Consider the following 18439-nt stretch of genomic DNA (forward strand, 5'->3'; position numbering starts at 1 on the left):
TTTGACCGCATGAACTGAGATTGTGTGTGGGTTTTCTTGTTTTTAAAGCCCGATACAGTGAGCTGAACGCTTCGGACAAACAGTCGCAAGACCTCCAGAGATAGTCACTTCATTCACGACTAACTGGGGTGGGAATCTTGCACAACCTCAAAATTAAATTCTGATTTTTGAGCCATTGAATCTGCATTGCTGTTACACAAAAGCAATATCACGAGTAACACAATAAAAGTGCCTCTTCAGTTCAGTTAAACATGCCTTTTAAATTTTGAGGAAAGACTGGGGAACTTTCCACTAGTCTCTTGGTCAAGCTGAGGCTCATCTGTCCCAGTGAAAACACTCACGGGCTCCGTGTGTCGGAGAAGCCCAGCACGTCGCCGGTGGACGCCTCAAATACCAGCATTTGTGTTGTCAAAGTGCTTGATCCAGATGAGAGTCCAGAGTGTCAGATAGGCGTTTTCACCCACTGTATCCGATACTTTTTTGAAACGCTTGTCTGGATGGACAGTGGCTCCGGACGTGTTGTCTCTCCGAATGTCTCCACTTGAACGACGATATCGGTGAACAAGAGGGTCGTATACTTTTGGCAGCAGTTATTGTTAGAATTAACAGGAAATGATGGTGATACAGACGTGAGCAGGAGACGCCCTTCAAAGAAGCCACTCACTAAACACAAGTGTAATATTTCAAGTCAGCGTTTATTTTCTCAAACCATACTCAAACACGAACTTGTGGAAGTGAAAGTCCTCTCTGTAATGTCGATGAGCACGAAGCATGTGACCTCAGCGTGTGTCCCCACCCACTCTCTCATGCGTTCAGTGTTGACTCTAAAGCTCAACTGCGGCGTCTGTTTTTATCTTATCGATCCATTTGTTTATGCTATCCGGTGCTAATGATCAGCCTCGGCCATCCACACAGATTCACTAGACGCGTTTGTAAACTTCTAAATGTACTACATATGCCAGGACTGTAGTGTCGCTGTGATGCTGGAGCAACAACCACGAGCACAGTGCATGCGCAAATGAAGCTCGAGCACTTTTTGACACTGTTAGCGTCATACAACTCTGTGTTTCCGGACATTCGCTTAAACCCGAAATGACGCCAAACTCAACCCTTTAGCAAAGGAGGTGCTGGTTAGAGCTTTTTCCCCGCCATGTTTGTTTTGCGTGATGCCAGGAAGTTACCCGTAGTTACATAATGGCGGATTTTTTTGTTTTTAAAAATATCAATTTTGGACATTTGAAAACAATTCTGAATCGTAGCAAATTTGTCACAGGAGGCTGACAGCAGTTCAAATACAATAGTTCAAAAATCACAACGAAAAGCATCACTGAACTGGGAGACCGAACGCAAGTGGAGTCTGTAAAAAGAGAGAACAAACACAATGAACGATAGAACACAAAATTAACTACAGTGGTCGCCAGAACGAACGCACGAGCGAGAGAAAGCGACAACAAAGAGAAAACCAGGAAGCCGCGCGGAGCAAATAGACTAAGAAAGGCAGAACACAAAACTCAGAGCACCATGGTTTTAGAAAGAAGGAACAAAAGATAAGTCAACGAACGGATAAAATGAACGACGGAACAAGAGCCAATTTACCAGGGATACAATTGAAGTCGATCTGGCACAGGTTGCTGGAGTCTGATACTCAGGTGACTCCAGAGGTGCGCCCCAAAACAGGAAGGAAGGACAGAGACACAAAACCGGAATCATGGGACAAAAATAAAGGCGGATCGTGACAGAATTAGAATCGCGATTTTTCTGTGAATGGATTTTTGGCTCAGCCCTAACTACTTTAGTTGGGGTGAGATTCTACTGTATAGGTGTGGGAGATCCGATGAGGCAAGAAATACACAACAGGGCCTCTTGAAGATATACAAGTAACATCTGACTTACGACCAGGATCGGTTCCGACCAACTGGTCGTAAGTCGGATTGGACGTAAGTAGCCGACGCGAGGGTTATAGGTGCTACTGTCGTGGTAGATGGCTGTGTGAGAGTGAGACGCTGGGATACTGTGCTGCTGTATCTCTAGTACGCGTTACCGGGCTGCTACGTGCTGCGGTGCCAGATATTGAATTTTTAAAAAACAAGCATCTGCTGGTCGTGGTCGTAAGTACGAGTTGACGTAAGTCGAGCAGGTCGTAAGTCGGATGTTACTTGTAATGGAAAAAGATTGGGTCCAGTTTGCATATCCCGCTGTGTGTTGACCACATGTGACTTGGTTGTCCTGACATATGTCTCAGCTAATTTTCAACCACACAAGATACTCCATATATTGAGTGAATAATACAATATCTGATCTCTCGATCATATGTAAAACAGGTGGCACAGTGGAGCAATGGCGAGCACTGCTGCCTCTCAGCAACAGGGTTACAATCCAGCTCTGGACCTTTCTGGGTGGAGTTTTCATGTTCTCTCAGTGCCTGCGTGGGTTTTCTATGGTTACTCTGGTTTCCTCCCACGGCCCACTCACTCTAAAATGGCCCCTCGGTGTGGGTGTGTGTCCTGTGACGGACTGGCGACCTGCGTGAGCGCTGGTTAACTGAAGACGCATGCATATATGTTCAAAACAAAGCTGGTGTGGTAGAAGTTGCTCTGACCTCAGGTTTGCTGCAGGCCTCTTCCTTTCCTGCCTCCTGGTGTTACAGCTAATCTGCCACTTTGGATGTGATCTTTCATCTCGCTGCATGTGATCCCGCCGGGAGCATGGACTTTACATAGAGGCTCATTCCAAGCGTCCTTACCTCCCAGCGCGAGCCATTAGCTTGAGAAAGTGCATCCCAAATCTAAACACGGAGGCCTATTTCCAGCTATTAACATGGCAGCCACACCGTGGCTTGTTTAGTCAGTTCCAGAAAGTAGGACGGCTGCTGCTTTTTATTTAGCCCGCGGCTTGGTGCAGTAAAATAGAGTCGTGGTGTTTTTCAAAGTGTATACAAATGGTATTTTTGCATCGACTCGGAGGGGAACTCGCACAACTGGCATGTCAAGCGGAGCCAGATGTGACTGAATTGGATTGTGAGTCCAGTGCCACGACATTGATCCAGTGTGGCAGACGTCTCTGATGGTAATAGGTTTCTCTATTCCCTAAGTTTGCTCAGGAGCGGCGGAGTCAGCTTCAGCTTCAAACAAAAATCCCATTAACACCATTGGCTTGACTTCGGTTACTTGTGGTTCTAGTCCAAACTAGGCAGTATGAGCTGAGGAGGTTAACTTCATTCCATAAGCCTCATTGAGTGTGTTGAACATCAATGACCGCGAGCACAAAGTGTGAATAAGAGATCCCACCGCAACTTTACATCTCTCACAGTACGAGTCAATTCCAGCTGTGGGTGAGCCGATCATGATCGGCCGATATCGGCGTGATCGGTGAATTCCAAATTCTTTCTTCCCATCTTTTGTCAAAGTGCCGTGTATCAAACCCTAGAATAATAAGCCTCCTCTTCAAAGTCCCACAGCGAGTGTGTGAGTTTACTTTTGTCTGCACTAGTTCGTAAGAGAGAGCGTCAACATGCAGCTAAGAACTTCACTAGTAAACACCTCTCACCCTACTGAGAAGTCAGAGGAAGAGAAAGTCGCGTGTTGTTTGAGGTCGCTGCTGAAAAGATATTTGCACGCAAGAGCCGCGATGAAACTTGAAATTAGCTTCTTTGTCGATGCGCTGCCTTTTGTCCAGCAAATTGTCAGGTTGTTAAATAGCTTCCCTATTGTCGCCATGCTTTCACGGGTCCCACAGAAGGCGTCCGAGGAGACTTTCTCCAGCGGCAGGGCCCTCACTAGCAAGTTGACAGATCATTTAGTGGAGTGTGTATACAGAGCAGATCGGGGTATTAGCCAACAGACGTTCACTCAACCATGGCGCCTCAGCCTCAGTGACCCACAGGAGTGAAGAAAGACTTTTTCTTCCTTTTCTTGTTAAGCCCTTCCTCTCTCCTCCTGCCGTCCTCGGCTGTGCAGGCCCTGACACAGCCAAGCTGCCTGACTCCCAGTGGCTCAACTCCACGCAGGCCTCTCCACGACGCTGGAATCGAGTCATTTCGCTAACTGTTGTCTACTGGGCCTCGCATTTAGGATGCACCTTTGCTGTTCTTGTTTCTGTATCACTTCAATATGCAATGTTATAGTCACATTTTATATGATATCACTTATTTCAGGACCAAAGTTTTTTTTTTATTTAAAAAAAAAAAAAAAAACAGACAGAAACAAACTTGAATTTATTTTTATATTTTTGAATTTTACTCCACAGTTCACCTGGCACACAGGCTCGTCCTGAAATCGATATGATCCAGTGGTTCTGATGTAATAAGCTGTGACTTCACATGTCAAGCATTTTTATCATTTTTCGTGAGATCCTTCAGAGAAGCCCCTGCTCCCGAGGAAAGGCTTTTTTTGCAATTCATTTTTTTTCTGCTGCCATTCCCAAATAGTTCTCCCTCAGATGAAGCCTTTTAGCCCTTCACTGGAAACCGCTGCCAAGCCGGGGTTCTCTGCACTGTTCTGTCCAGGGGAGTTTCTGAGGGGGGCGATGGTTGGAGAAGATCTGTTGGAGTTTGAGGGGCGACAGAGCGCATTATACATCATTCACAGGTCGACCTTAAAAGGCGGAGTCTTGCTCGACAGATGGTGAGGCTTGGCTTTGCGAGTCATACTTTGCTTCTTGTTGATAAAAACAGCTGAAAATGCAGGTATTTTCCAATATGCCGTTGAGGTACTCGGGAGAACCCGGCAAGAAATAGCTAAGAAAGTGGTGTGCGTGGATGTCAGCAAGCTAGCTAGGTCACAGAAGAAGAGCACTGATATGCAGTGTGAGTGGAAACTAGTTGACAAGCTTAGATGTGTTGTCATGACTTATATTTCACAACAAATAAACAATGACAATAGAGAGTGGCTAACACCATGCTAGGGGTTGCTAACATGGCGGTAATGTCGACCCCGTAAACTATCACGTCTTCTGATCTTCTTGTGAGAAACTAAGGACCTGAGTGAAATAAGTTGAAGACAAATCCACACAGAACAGCAGCAGTTTGTTTACTTCACCCAGTTCACCTAGCTTGGTCGTAGTCCAGCTACTGACTACATGCTAGCTTAGTCTAGCTACTGGCTATATGCTAGCTTAGTCCAGCTACTGGGCTACATGCTAGCTTAGTCCAGCTACTGGCTACATGCTAGCTTAGTCCAACTACTGACTACATGCTAGCTTAGTCCAGCTACTGGGCTACATGCTAGCTTAGTCCAGCTACTGGCTACATGCTAGCTTAGTCCAGCTACTGACTACATGCTAGCTTAGTCCAGCTACTGGGCTACATGCTAGCTTAGTCCAGCTACTGGCTACATGCTAGCTTAGTCCAGCTACTGGGCTAGATGCTAGCTTAGTCCAGCTACTGACTACATGCTAGCTTAGTCCAGCTACTGGCTACATGCTAGCTTAGTCCAGCTACTGGCTACATGCTAGCTTAGTCCAGCTACTGGCTACATGCTAGCTTAGCCCAGCTACTGGCTACATGCTAGCTTAGTCTAGCTACTGGCTACATGCTAGCTTAGTCCAACTACTGGGCTACATGCTAGCTTAGTCCAGCTACTGGCCACTAAGAGAAATTCCAGTTTCTGTCCAGTGGTTGGACTAAGATGTTTACATGCATTTAAAAGTCCAAATTTATAGGGACAAACGCAATAACTTGGGTTTCTGGGACGTCATGTGACCGTGCTCACTGACACATGCTGTGCTCCACTGATAGTTTAATGGAATGACTTTTCCTTTTTACTTCTTGGTGAACTCTTCCGATTTCTCAGAAAAGGAATGAAAAAGCGTGGCCTCTCTGTACTGTGACTAAGCTTGAGTCTCTTGGAGCTTGTTCCAGGCCAAGCTTCATGACTCGCTATCATGCAAGCAGGCGTGAGCTCATGGTCGTGGCTCCAGACAGAGGCAGTGTTGTGAGTGGGACGGCGCGGTGGCAGCTCCTGGCCATGCCTGGCCCTGCACCGCTCTGCCCGCCTGTAACACCCTCCACCTGCTAATCTTCGGCACAATGAGAACACTCCTGTCCTTTGTGCGAGCAGGTCCAACGTGTGTGACCCTGCTTGAGCCTCACTATAATCACAGCCCTCATAGGAGGTCCCGCAGCAACCTCCCACATTCTCCCTGTGCAGAAAGTCAGGCTTGGCAAAACGGCACCTTATCCACTGAAATGAGGCCACGGAACAGCCTCGGGGAGATACGTCGTGTTTCAGTTGTGGCTCTGGTTTCCTCCTCACAAGCAAAGCTCTGCTGAGGCTGGGACTAAAGGGCCCCTTTGATTCTATTCAACTATTTTGATTTAGTAATTCCCCGACCTTTTTGCCGATACATAGAGCAGTGGGCGCCGCACAACAGGTTAGTTTTTCTTTAGTTAACTAAAGAATTGGTTGCCATATTCCTTTTGAGAATGAAGCCTCCATGACTAGTATTGAACTTGGGCAAATGTGACTGAAAAGTGAGATCGAAACCCCATCGCTTCTTTGACTATCACCTCATATTTCTTCAACACTGACTCTTTTCTGAAGGTATTTGAACTTGATTTTCCCTTGAACCTCAGTAACTAAAATTCTTTAATATGTTTAGATAAATCCACTTCGTACACAAATGTTCTCGTGGATGTGAGTCGATTTCTCGGACTCTCTGACATTAAAGGCCCATTTATGTTCAACGTTACATTCTTTTCTCTTCTGTAGGTATTTCTGCACGTTTCCACGTCCGTGGAACGGGGCAGTACCACTGCAAACCATGGGGGGCAGTGTTCCTGTTACTACCCGATACGTAGCTCTAATGAGACACGAAGAAGACATAACAATGGTGGAAACTCTCCGTCCTCCAGTGGCGATATATTTAGCAGCCTCACTGACCACCACCTCCTACAACGCTGCCTCTGTTTCCTCTTTAGTGCAAGAGCTACATGATCAATACTCTTCGGCAGTCGCCATGTTGGTTTTGGAGTTTGTTGTTGTCATAAACCTTTGACTCTGGGCTGCTCCCCCTGGTGGATATATTGGTGAACAGCAATACCAACGTAAAGAACACATGAAAGCATGTGACCAGTGACTTCGGACGTGAACAGTTTCATCGGTAAAGCGAGCATAAATGGCCCTTAAGTGATTCCATGAGTCCGACCCATTTCCTGACCAACAAGGGACTCACACACATTGAACTGGTACATCGGGACTCCGCCAGATGGGAAGCCAGTCCAGCGCTTCTCATTGTGTCATCTGAGTCGACAGCTTGACTTGAAAATATGACTAGACAAATACACCGGCCTACACTGATGTCTTCCAGCTGTGTCCCCAAGAAGAAAAATGTTTCTCTTTTCTTACTGCTGCAGCACTAAAGGTGATTTAAATCTCTTTAACTGGAGACACCAGAGCAAGACACCTGCAGCGTAGTATTTCAAAGTTACATCATAAAATCAACAGAACACAATCATAGCATGAAGTTGTCAGAACTCATTCACCAACAGTTGCACTCTGAGAGAGAGCAGCACCTTTTGAAATCCCCAGCTCCATCCTGACCCTGAGGAGCATCAACGCGGGCGGCGCGTGGGGCGTCCTGACCCCGTGTTGTTGACATTTCTCACCGTCTTTCAGTCTGCAGTGACAATGAACTGGATCACATTGTATGACATTGAAAAGAAGCCCATCATTAGACACTTTTAATTGACCTTCCAGTAACACAGTTCATCATAAGCATCATCCTGTTAAGTCATCACGTCGGCCCTTAAACGTCCGTCTGCACAGCCTTCATTCATTCCTGAGCCTTCTGGGGCCGCGCGGAGAGCAGCAGCGCTGGAGGAAGTGAGTGTGGCTGTGGGCAGGTCTGGGATAAAAGCCATGTTTGTAACAGTATCCTATTTCCTGTGTTTGCTTTGCTGGTGCAGAGATGTAACTGTGAGATTAGGGGGCAGGCTGGCTGTTGATACAGCCTGAGGTCCGCTCCACGGGAGGCTCATGGTGGAGCAGCCGCTGGCTACTTTACCTTGCTCACATTCACGTTTTCTCTGGACGTGTTTTCTCTGCTGCAGGTGAGAGTTTGTGATGGAACTCAACCCGCTCACCTGATCCCAGCTAGACTGGACTTTATGTTCCAGTATATTGGGGTGAATCCAGTAATGCGGTTCAACACTGCGGTTCTGTACCCAGTGACGTCAACTTGTGTCCTCAGATTGTCGATTTTCGTATTCACCGCTGTGTGAACGTAGCCTTTCTTGCGTAGCGAGAATGTGTCCCCGTTTTCTGGCCCACAAAACGGAATCAGATTGGCGGTCTACACAAGTTGAAGACCTCCCTGTTGAAAGACCACAACCTGCTCTGGAAGAGCAGCGATGCTTCCAGCTGATCCTGAAGGTGAAGGCACTGCAAGTCCGTCACCAGCTCCTTGATCTTGTGGCAGAGCGGGAGAGTGTCAACTCCTTGTTAAACTGGAGAAGTGACACAGAAATCACAGACGCACTGGAATCTCCCTGATGTTCTCAATTCAAACTGACATTGCGATGTAATCGAGTGAAAGAGTTTGACTGACAGCTGCGTTGCAGGGTTGCCAACTCTCATGCAAGATGAAGCTTGTCTCACGCTCTCACATCTTGATGTTCTTATCTGGATATACATTCAATAAAGACAAATCTTACAGGCCTCGTCCGTGGAACTTTGCAGTGTAAGGGCCCAGTGATCCTTTACATATTACGTCAATTGTACCCGTCCGTTTCAAACGTTGTTACCGTCACTGATCACATGGTTCCGTGCGTTCTTCAAGTTGCTGTTCACCAATATATCCACCAGGGGGAGCAGCCCAGAGTCAAAAGTTTATGACAACAGCAAACTCCAAAACCAACATGGCGACTGTGGGAGAGTATTGATCATGTAGCTCTTGCACTAAAGAGGAAACAGAGGCAGCGTTGTAGGAGGTGGAGGTCGGTGAGGACGTGAAATATATCGCCACTGGAGGACGGAGAGTTTCCGCCATTGTTATGTCTTCTTCGTGTCTCATTAGAGCTACGTATCGGGTAGTAACAGCAACAGTGCCCCCCATGGTTTCCACTGGTACTGCTCCGTTCAGTCTCTCAGCTTTGTGGAAACATGCGGAAATATGGAGGAAATGAAGGCAGAGCACGGACAGAAAGATTGGTCCGTTGAGCATAAATGGGCCATAAACTGGCTCCGGCTGGTCTAATGAAACTGACACTCAGACGTGGAAATCGCGTGCTAAATCCCAATATTCATCAAAAGTTTCTCAAATCGTTCATGCCTAAGACTGTAGGTGAAACGCTGCAGGGTTGAGACGTATAAAGAGAAGAGAATGAAATGGCGCTGATCCTCTCGCTTGGTTTGGTGAACTAACGGAGAAGAAATGGGCGGAGCCGGAGCTGGCTATTTTGCAGTGATGCATCTGTCAGAGCCATGTCACTGTTAACCTTACCCTGGATGCTTGCCAGCTGTTTGTTAAGAAGAAATAATCGGTCGACCCTTTAGGTCATGTGATACAAGTAAACAAATGGAAGACTAAAATGTCACTGTTGTCCTTTCCCACATCGTTTTTAAGTCGTGTTATTCAATTCACATGTTAGTGTCCTGGGAACCTGTCAGCACTTTACATTCCCACTTGGTTTCAAGTCAGCTCCAGAGCTTGGTTTGTTGTTTGGTGCCCTTGGTCTTATTGCGGCTCCCAAGCCGCATGCGATGAACTGGCTATTACGGCGAAAATATTGTTCAAAGACTTTGACTTGCGTTTAACTTTGAAACATAAACAACGTGCTCCAAGTTGGGGGGGACTTCAATGGCAATGTGAGGACATTATGTATGCCACGTGTTTCACCTATGATTCATTGTTGATGGTGGTGATGTCCGTTGAATTCAGTGGAGTGAAGATGAGACGCTCCAGTCTGCAGCGTCGCTCACACACACAGACCCAGGCCCCGTTTAAAAAATATAGAAGTCAAATAAATGACACAGACATTTCTATCTACGCGGCTCACAGTAAAATGTATGCATTTTAAAAATACCTACGCCGGACGTGAACCAGCAACTTTGTGACACACAGGGATGAGCTTTAACCGCTATAGTGCCGCCAAGTCACGTGACCAGCTGTTCAGGTGAAGCCTCACAGCCTGACGTACATTTGAGAAAGTTTCAAAGGTTGCTCAAATGTTGACCCACTTGGCAGCCTCCTGGGCGTCACTGCTGACAGCCGCCGTGCTGTAGCGTGTTCCCTCCTCCTCCGCCGCCGCGGCAGGAAACCTAGCGGGGTCAGTCTGTGGTGAGCATTTCTGTGTTTTGTTTTATGAGCTGGCGTATGTGTGCCTGAGCAGCTCACAGGCTGTGCCAGGCGTGCGTGTGCTCAGCGAGGGAGGGAGGCTTAAAGAAAGGCCGCCGTGTTGTGACGGCTAATTAGCGCCACATAAATGGCCGGCTGGAGCTGCGCGGTGCAACAGGTCCAGAGGGCTGATGAGGCTTTGTGACTCTGCAGGGCATCTGGCTGGATGAGCCGCCACACATTTGATCATTCGATCAGCCAGCGAGCCCCTAACACCGGCTCCAAATCCAGCCCTGATAAGCGCTGCGGCGCTAATCCGGCCTCTGTGTCCCTGGCATTATCTCACAGAAGCGCTGGCTTCACTGGATCTTTGATGCTGCCTGACTCTCCGCCACACCACTGACCTCACTGTGGAGCTTCCCAACTCTGATTGGTTTTATTCCCATTGGCTTTTGTCGGCACCGTATTGACTGCATTAGTTCTTAATCAGAATCCAGCTGATGTTGAGATCAGCTCATAGACAACGCGGCAGCCAATGGGATCAAATAGATCTGGATACACAGCAGCGCTACCTTGTCTTAGCGTCCTTTGTCTCCCTTCACACGCAATGAAGGCTAACAACCCTTTGTATACTGTGTGGATAGAGCATGGACAAAAAAACGGTCGTGATAAAATATATTTCCATCCTCTTCCATGTGTTGCACTCATGACAGTCGCTCTTGAAACTGTTTTATGATGAAACGTATGAGTGGAGTTTGTCTCCAGCATCATTGTTTGTTTATGCTTCAATATAACAGTGAACTAAATGTAGAGATGAGAAACTCAATGTTTCACGTCTCTGGTAGAAGCCGCTGGTGTCTGACAGACTGCTCTGCCAGCTTTATTTAGGGGTTAAATGGAGCCGTCTGTCTGCTGTATCTCATGTCTCTCAACAGTTGACTTGAACTATGGAGCAATCTGGACACATTTCCTAGATGCTACTGAAGAAACATTAGAAATCATGTGAAGAAATGATCATGGAGTCAGATTCTATTCTCCAGATCATGATACAAACTGTCAGTCCTTTGTCTTGTGTGATGGAAAACCTTTTCACAATTCTCTCTCCTAAAATGCTTGTTTTCCATGGCCTTATTGAAGATGTCACTCATACTTTGAGGCTTTAGAATTTGTTGATGGTCCCTAACTGATGGTAGCTCGTAGCATTAGCGCTGCCTGTGAGAGTGTGTCCGCGATCAGTGAACCCTAATGGGGACGTGGAAGAGGACGCCGCCGCCAATATCCAACTATTTTCACCTTGGCAGCAGGAGACCTGCATGTGTTGATGTGAACCAAGGCAGACGAGCGCGTCAGAGAACCTATGAGGGCCACTCCATCTCATCAAATAAACAGGGATCCAGAGACTCAGAGTCGACCAGTGTCATGGTCAAAGGTTCCCTAAGGTTAAAAATACGTTTAGAACTACGATGGTGAACCAAAGTCCACCACACTCTCCACAACTGTCACACGTCGGTGTCGGCCGTCAAACGCCGCAAAGCTGGGGAGCGTGAGCCAATGCAGCAAGTGAGCCGCAGAATTCTCATCGCAGGGATTGTGTTTTGTGGTATATTGTGTATGATGCGTCATCGCCCATCCGTATGTGTGGAGGATCCTTTTTTTTCAAATTAATTTTCTCATGTTCGGTCACTAAATTCTCCATGTATTGAGACTCAGGTGCGTGAATTAGATTGAAATTCTGTTCCTGTGACATAAATAATATCCTTCCCTCAGCTATTATCATGTATGACATGCCTCCTAAACAGGCCTGCAGGCACGGCCTTGAAAACACCTCCAGTGTTTTTGCAAAAAAAAACAAACTGTCAAAACAGTCATTATCAAAGGATGCTTTCTTTAAGCAAATCATAGAGCATTTGCGCGTGTAATTGCGGGCTGTGACCGCGCTTGTTAAAGTGTAGAAGAGGAAAAATATATGTTGAAATCCAGAGCAGCACCTGTTTCCATCAGCCCAGAATGTTTCCAGTGAAGGAGGCTTTAGTCTCAAACCGCCGTGTTTTGGTGCGACTCAATAGCTTCATTCAACATGCTTGAGCTGGAGGAATGAGGAGAAAGTCGATTGTTGGTTACCTTGTCATGTGGAATGATGCCGAGTGATGTTGAATATACCATCTGGAGACCTTGTTTTATGGAAGTGGGTGTCCTGGTTGGCAGAAATAACCAGTAAATATGGGTCGCGGGAGTGTGATCTGGGGATGAGTCGAGGTTCAGGTGAGCCAGCAAGTGAGGGCCTGACCCTTGACTACCAAGATATAGGAGATACATCGTTAAAGCGCTCCTGTTTGGTTTAAAAAAGTGAAATTAAAGATGCCTTAAATAACAGTCGGTCTGTGTTGGGACGCACTGAAATAAAAATTTGTGGCCGAATGCCCGAATAATTGCATAAATATTCTAGATTCTTAGATACGTTCGCACTCTCCAACACTTCAAAATGTCTGAAAACTTCAACGCTGTATGCATACTTTGGATCATGCTTTGCACTGAATTGTCGCAATGACGACGGCTGGAACTGGCCGCCCTTAATACATGACAGAATGGACAACAAAGAAATGGTCATACTGTACAGAGGAAAGTCAAAATCATTTCCACTTGTGTTGAACCGCTCCAGTTGGGTCACCAGCCGCGGAGTCGGTGCTGTCACCGGTGACGTGGTGGATTGTGTTGCCAGATTCCTACATTACCTCTGAGAATGGTGGATTGTGTTGCCAGATTCCTACATCACCTCTGAGAATGGTGGATTGTGTTGCCAGATTCCTACATCACCGCTGAGAATGGTGGAGTGGGTTGCCAGATTTCTACAACATGACCTCTGAGAATGGTGGAGTGGGTTGCCAGATTTCTACAACATGACCTCTGAGAATGGTGGAGTGGGTTGCCAGATTCCTACATCACCTCTGAGAATGGTGGAGTGGGTTGCCAGAATTTCGTCGCAGTCTCGCTGAGCTCGATTCACATTTGCATTGTCGATTGGAAGTGAAAATCATTGTTCACGCCACAATTTAGCTGCGGAGACTCTTCACCGCCAAAGCACCGAGATTTGGCATTTTCTGTGTTATAGTTGGAGACCAGAAGTGGCCAGAATGGTTCTTATGTCATTCCATGCTTCTGCCAACAGGTTTATATGAGGCCTGTGGTGCCTTGTTATGTGCAGTGAAGAACAGTGTATTGCATGTTTGTGTTTTGCAACTGTTGTTACACTTAGATCACAGACTCGCTCAGGTGTGTGGGACTCAGCGGTTGACTCATCTAGCTTTGTTCCTGTTGAACCCCGTTGTGTGGGACTCGCTCTGATGTGTGTGATGCAGTGATTTCATGATTCTGGATCACTGAAGTACTTTGACCTATATGGTTGTAGGAGTCAGAAGTAACTCAGTACACGAGAGGCTCTCTGCACCAGGGAGCCCCCTGGTGGAGACACGATAAAGCACCTTCAGATGATGCTAATCCTACTTCCATAGACCTCGAAGGCTGTGAAGAGCTCCAGGAAGAGTGTGTCATTATTTAGTCACACAGCCAGAGTTGAGCATTTCTGAATGTATTTTGACTCGTATATAACTTTCCATTTGCCGTTTTTTATATTTATTATTTGCCTTCATGTCACAAGTCACTCGGTTGTTCTTGTTCAGAAACTGGTTATTCATCGATACTTTAGCTTGTCTGTGGACTCAAGCTGATTTTTATCACTTTTTTTACTTTGTTTTACTGCAAGAAATGGAGTTTCCCTGACTCATTTACACTGAGTCAAGAGTTTGCATTCACTATATTGGAGTTTTTTGAGGTTGTTTCATTGTTTTGCATGATGCCACGAGTGTGTGTCTGGAGTGTACGAGCCAAGGCTCAGCTTTATAGTATGTGTCACGACAGCGCACCTGTTTTCACGGTCCCTACTTGGCAGGTTGTGTCTGAAGTTGTGCGACTCTCTTTAGTTTGGATCCCAGGTCGTCCTCACAGCCCCTGCTGCCTGAGCTGCCTGGCTTCTGCCCTTACTAAACGTGTCCTCTGACTTCACTCAGTGTGGTTGGGGTCTCCATGGTGGCGACAGGTCGGCGATCATAGCTTGATCTATGCTCAGTTATCACCGTCCAAGCACATGAGGTGCTCCGGATATCTTCCATGCCAAATATCCAGGATCCTCCAGCGGCCGGCTCAGTCAGAGAGTAGGGCCACAGGTCAGAGAGTGGGGGTTAAAGGGGGGCTGGGGGGTGATCAGGGGTGCCTGGTGAGGGCAGGGGCTTAGGTTACTTGCTATTGAGTGTTTTGAATGTAGATTTTTTTTTTGTGGTGGTTTATACTGTGTTGGACAACAATCCCAAACTGGTTACTTATAAAGTGCATTGTCCATGGATAAATGCATGAGACAATATTGGACTGGCTTTTCAGAAACCAACACGTCTGCTCAGTCAAAAGCGGTTGTTCGTCTTCAACGCGGCAGGTGTCCAGGCTCAGAGGCTAAACCCACCCCACCGAGTGATTTTATTTGAGCTTTAGCTACCAGAAGGTGAATTCAATCCTCAATAAAGCGCACAGAACAGTAAGAAGGAGACGATGAGGACTGTATAACTGTGTTCATTTTATTTGTTTTGTTCACATGAATTGAGGCAGGTTTTGCTGTGTGTCTCTGCCACAGTTTTACCGACATCATGGTGACTAAACAACACGCAGAGTGGAGTTAATACTAGGGGTCTAGACTCTGATGAGTGATGGGTAGATGAGGCATCATGAAACAATCCTGCAGGGTGGATGAAACAGTGTCCTCATTCTCAGAGGCCACTAGGTGGCGCTCTTGGTTCAGAAATGATCCTCGTTTCGTTTCATTGTATCAGTTCAAGTCCGAACATTTTGGACTCTGAAAATCGGGACACTGTTCCATGTAACCTCACTCAGCCATTCAATACTCATGATGGAGTGGTGAGGTTTCATGAAACAGTGTCTTTGTTTTCAGCCCTAAATAGGTGTCTGTGTACATTTACCTGAGGTCTCATCGAAATACTTATAACCAGAGATTATGGAGCAGTGACAGCCTTCAAGTGGCCTCTGAGTATTTGGACAGCGTTTCATGAAACCTCACCAACCCATCGGTATCTGTGAAGCCTATTCCTCATGTGTTGTCGTCACAGAGCCACTAATGCCGCTGATATGTCGCAGGTATTGCTTATCTGGGAGGTGTGTGTAGCGCCAAGCGGAAGTGTGTCCTGGCGGAGGATAACGGACTGAATTTGGCCTTCACCATCGCCCATGAGCTGGGACACAAGTAAGTCTCTCCACCAAAACTGCTTATTCACTGTTGATGGTAACAGTGCATGTTATTCCGTCTTTACCTCTGCATGAAATTGGCCAGATGTTTTCATGATAAGTTCAAACTTCAACGAACCTTCCATCTTGCTGATGCTTCTCAGTGGTAAAGTTGCAGTTTCACAGTCCAGTCCTGTTCGCTCCAGTTGGAAATGATCTCTAAAATCAAACCCATGCTCTCACTTGGAACATGCGTTCATATTCTCCCGCCAGGACGACTGTAACTCTCTACTCACTGGCATCAACAGCGAGTCTCTCTCACGCCCCCTGCTGGTTCAGAGCTCAGCAGCAAGGCTTGTAACTGATGGCAGCGCTCAGTGTTAGCCTACTTTAGAAAGGTTCTATTGCGAACTTTTGAAGCCCGTCTTGGCCCAGGCCCCCGACTACATTGTAGAACTGCTGACCCCCTACGATTCAGCCAGGACCCTCAGATCTTCAGGTGGGTGCAAGATGCTTCTCCACTCTGGACCAGTCTGAGATCTCAAACGCAACAACTACCGCCGCCTTTAGAAGGACATCAAGGGTCGGTTGGCAGAGAACAGAGAACTTGAGGAAACTTTGAAGGAACACACTTCACTTAGGAAAAACGCTTGAACCTGATATCGCTGCAGCAGGAACTGGAGCAACATCTGGAAAAGGTCCACTGTAACTGGAGAAGCCATGTACAGATAGTTTCCCTTCACACCATCCCACCTATTCTGCCTTCGGACTTCACATTGGAGATTTCCCCACCAATATGGAAGGTAGAGAACACAGTACGCCCTCTGGGCCCGATGACCGTACAAGCCTTACAAGAACACACCAGGATATTGAGGCACAAGGGTAGTGACACCTGAAAACGCACTGCCTTCTCACGTTGACTGAACGCTGTTTTTCAGTGACACCACGGAGACTGTCCACCTGCTAGGGCTGTATATTGGCAGGTTTCTTGCGATATGTTACGTATCCTGATACAGGAATGACAATACAATACATTGCGATATATTTGCCATAATTTCGCAGCATTATATTGCAAAAAGAACCATCATTTTAAGAGGGAAAATCAGGTAATACAGTACAATATGATGTTAAACTCAGTTAGACTCCAACACAGAATCGCTCCCTTCGTCAACAAAATAACTCCACCATACGAAAAGAAAATGGGGGTCATAAACGTGCTACAAATGCAGCAGCATATCCAAGTATCTATGTATTAAATATTCATATATCCGACTTCAAAAAATTACGACATATACGTACATGCTGACATGGGAGTGCTGGAACCTATCCCGGCGGCCACTGGGCGAGAGGCAGGAACACACCCACAAAAAATGAAGACAAAAAGTGTCTCTTACACCCCTGCTGCCGAGCGGACGAACAACACCTTCACCTTCCACAGATCCACAGAAGGTGGCCGTCTCAGGCTCTCTGGCTGTTATAGCACACTAGTATGATCTTGCACCAAATCCTTGAGATGAACAGGGACCTCGATGTCACCTTCCTATCCATAGCTATCCATAGCCTCATGGGGTCGTCGGAAATTCTTCTGTGCCGGTCGTCCATCATAAAAGCCTCCTCCGAAGCAGGTGTGACTCAGACAGTTGGGTACACACCATCAAGGCAGGTGATTCTCTCTCCTGGCCTTCACTCTGGAGATGGAAGTCCTCAGGATGGAGGGTGGGCACATGGGTGACATCCACCTCGCACCGATCCTAGCGTTTACATGGGCGACACCATCACTCCAACCAGTACTGCAACAGACAGCAGACGACTACTTGGCTACTGAACCATGTTTTACACAGATGTTGTAGGGATCCTAATCCAGCTTGAAAGAAAAGGTTTCTCAAGTGAGGGACTGCCATTTCACAGCTCTCAGCTTTAGAGCCTTTTGAAAGCTGCACAGTTTCAGAACACTCTCCGGTGGTTCCCCTGCCAGAATGACCTCTGTCACCCCAGTCATTAAACTGCTTTGTGTTCATTTCTGCTGACTCGGGTGAAGAGTCAGAAAGACCAGCGCGTGGAATATTCATTTTTAATGAATTCTATTCTCTGAGTGAGAGCTTGGACGTTTCAGTCAAGATGAATTACTTTGGTGATGGTAATACACTTTGGCAGTTAAACTCCCGATACCTTTTATTTGTGCATGGTCCTGTTTAAGATCAGTCTTTCTAATGATTATTGATGGGTTGTGGGTCCAATTTCTTCCAGACGCTTCGACTTTTCAGGGAGAGATTGTGAGGATTTGCTAATGTGCATCTGACGGTGCTGCCATGCGCTCAATGTTGACTAATCCCCTGGGTGAGGATCACATGGTGCCTGGTGCCCCTTTGTGGCCCCGATGTGTCCACATTCTGAAACGTCTTCAAAACTGTTTGTGGAGGCCCAGATTTCCCCGACTTTCTGTCAGACAAAGTCATCTTACTAAACCATGAACAACAAGATTATATTGAACAAACAAACAAACAGCGGTGCATGTTCACATTAAAGTGTTTTGAAAGCAGAACAATCCAGGACGTACAACAGATGATCATACCAATGCTACGATAATATATAAACATGAACAACATGAACCGTATTTTATAGTTGCTTAGTCTCTGAATAGTGACAACACGCCATGAGCAAACTCATAAATGTTTCATTTACATTTTTCTGGATAGATATTAAAGCCCAGATATTCACTATAACTGTGCAACAACAGTGAGCAACAGATGGGTTCTGCCGTTTTTTGGCAGCAAATGAACAAAAATAACACCTGGTCGCCCTGCAGAGAGAAAATTTGAGTAGATTTACCGACACTGGCCCTCCACTGCCAATGGAAATCGACAAATAGAAAACAATTTGTTCT

At 46.5% G+C, this 18439-nt stretch overlaps 1 protein-coding gene across 2 annotated transcripts in view; it reads left to right on the top strand.

The window, feature by feature from the left end:
- The window catches only part of adamts17 (ADAM metallopeptidase with thrombospondin type 1 motif, 17), a 91369-nt gene that overhangs the window by 39409 nt on the left and 33521 nt on the right, over positions 1 to 18439 (top strand). For both annotated transcript variants that reach the window (XM_053879560.1, XM_053879568.1), the window contains exon 8: positions 15469 to 15574. In XM_053879560.1, coding sequence (XP_053735535.1) covers positions 15469 to 15574 — 106 coding nt within the window. The remainder of the gene's footprint in view (positions 1 to 15468; positions 15575 to 18439) is intronic.

The sequence above is a fragment of the Synchiropus splendidus genome, chromosome 1 (genome assembly GCF_027744825.2).
Source record: "Synchiropus splendidus isolate RoL2022-P1 chromosome 1, RoL_Sspl_1.0, whole genome shotgun sequence".
NCBI classification, from domain to species: Eukaryota; Metazoa; Chordata; class Actinopteri; order Syngnathiformes; family Callionymidae; genus Synchiropus; species Synchiropus splendidus.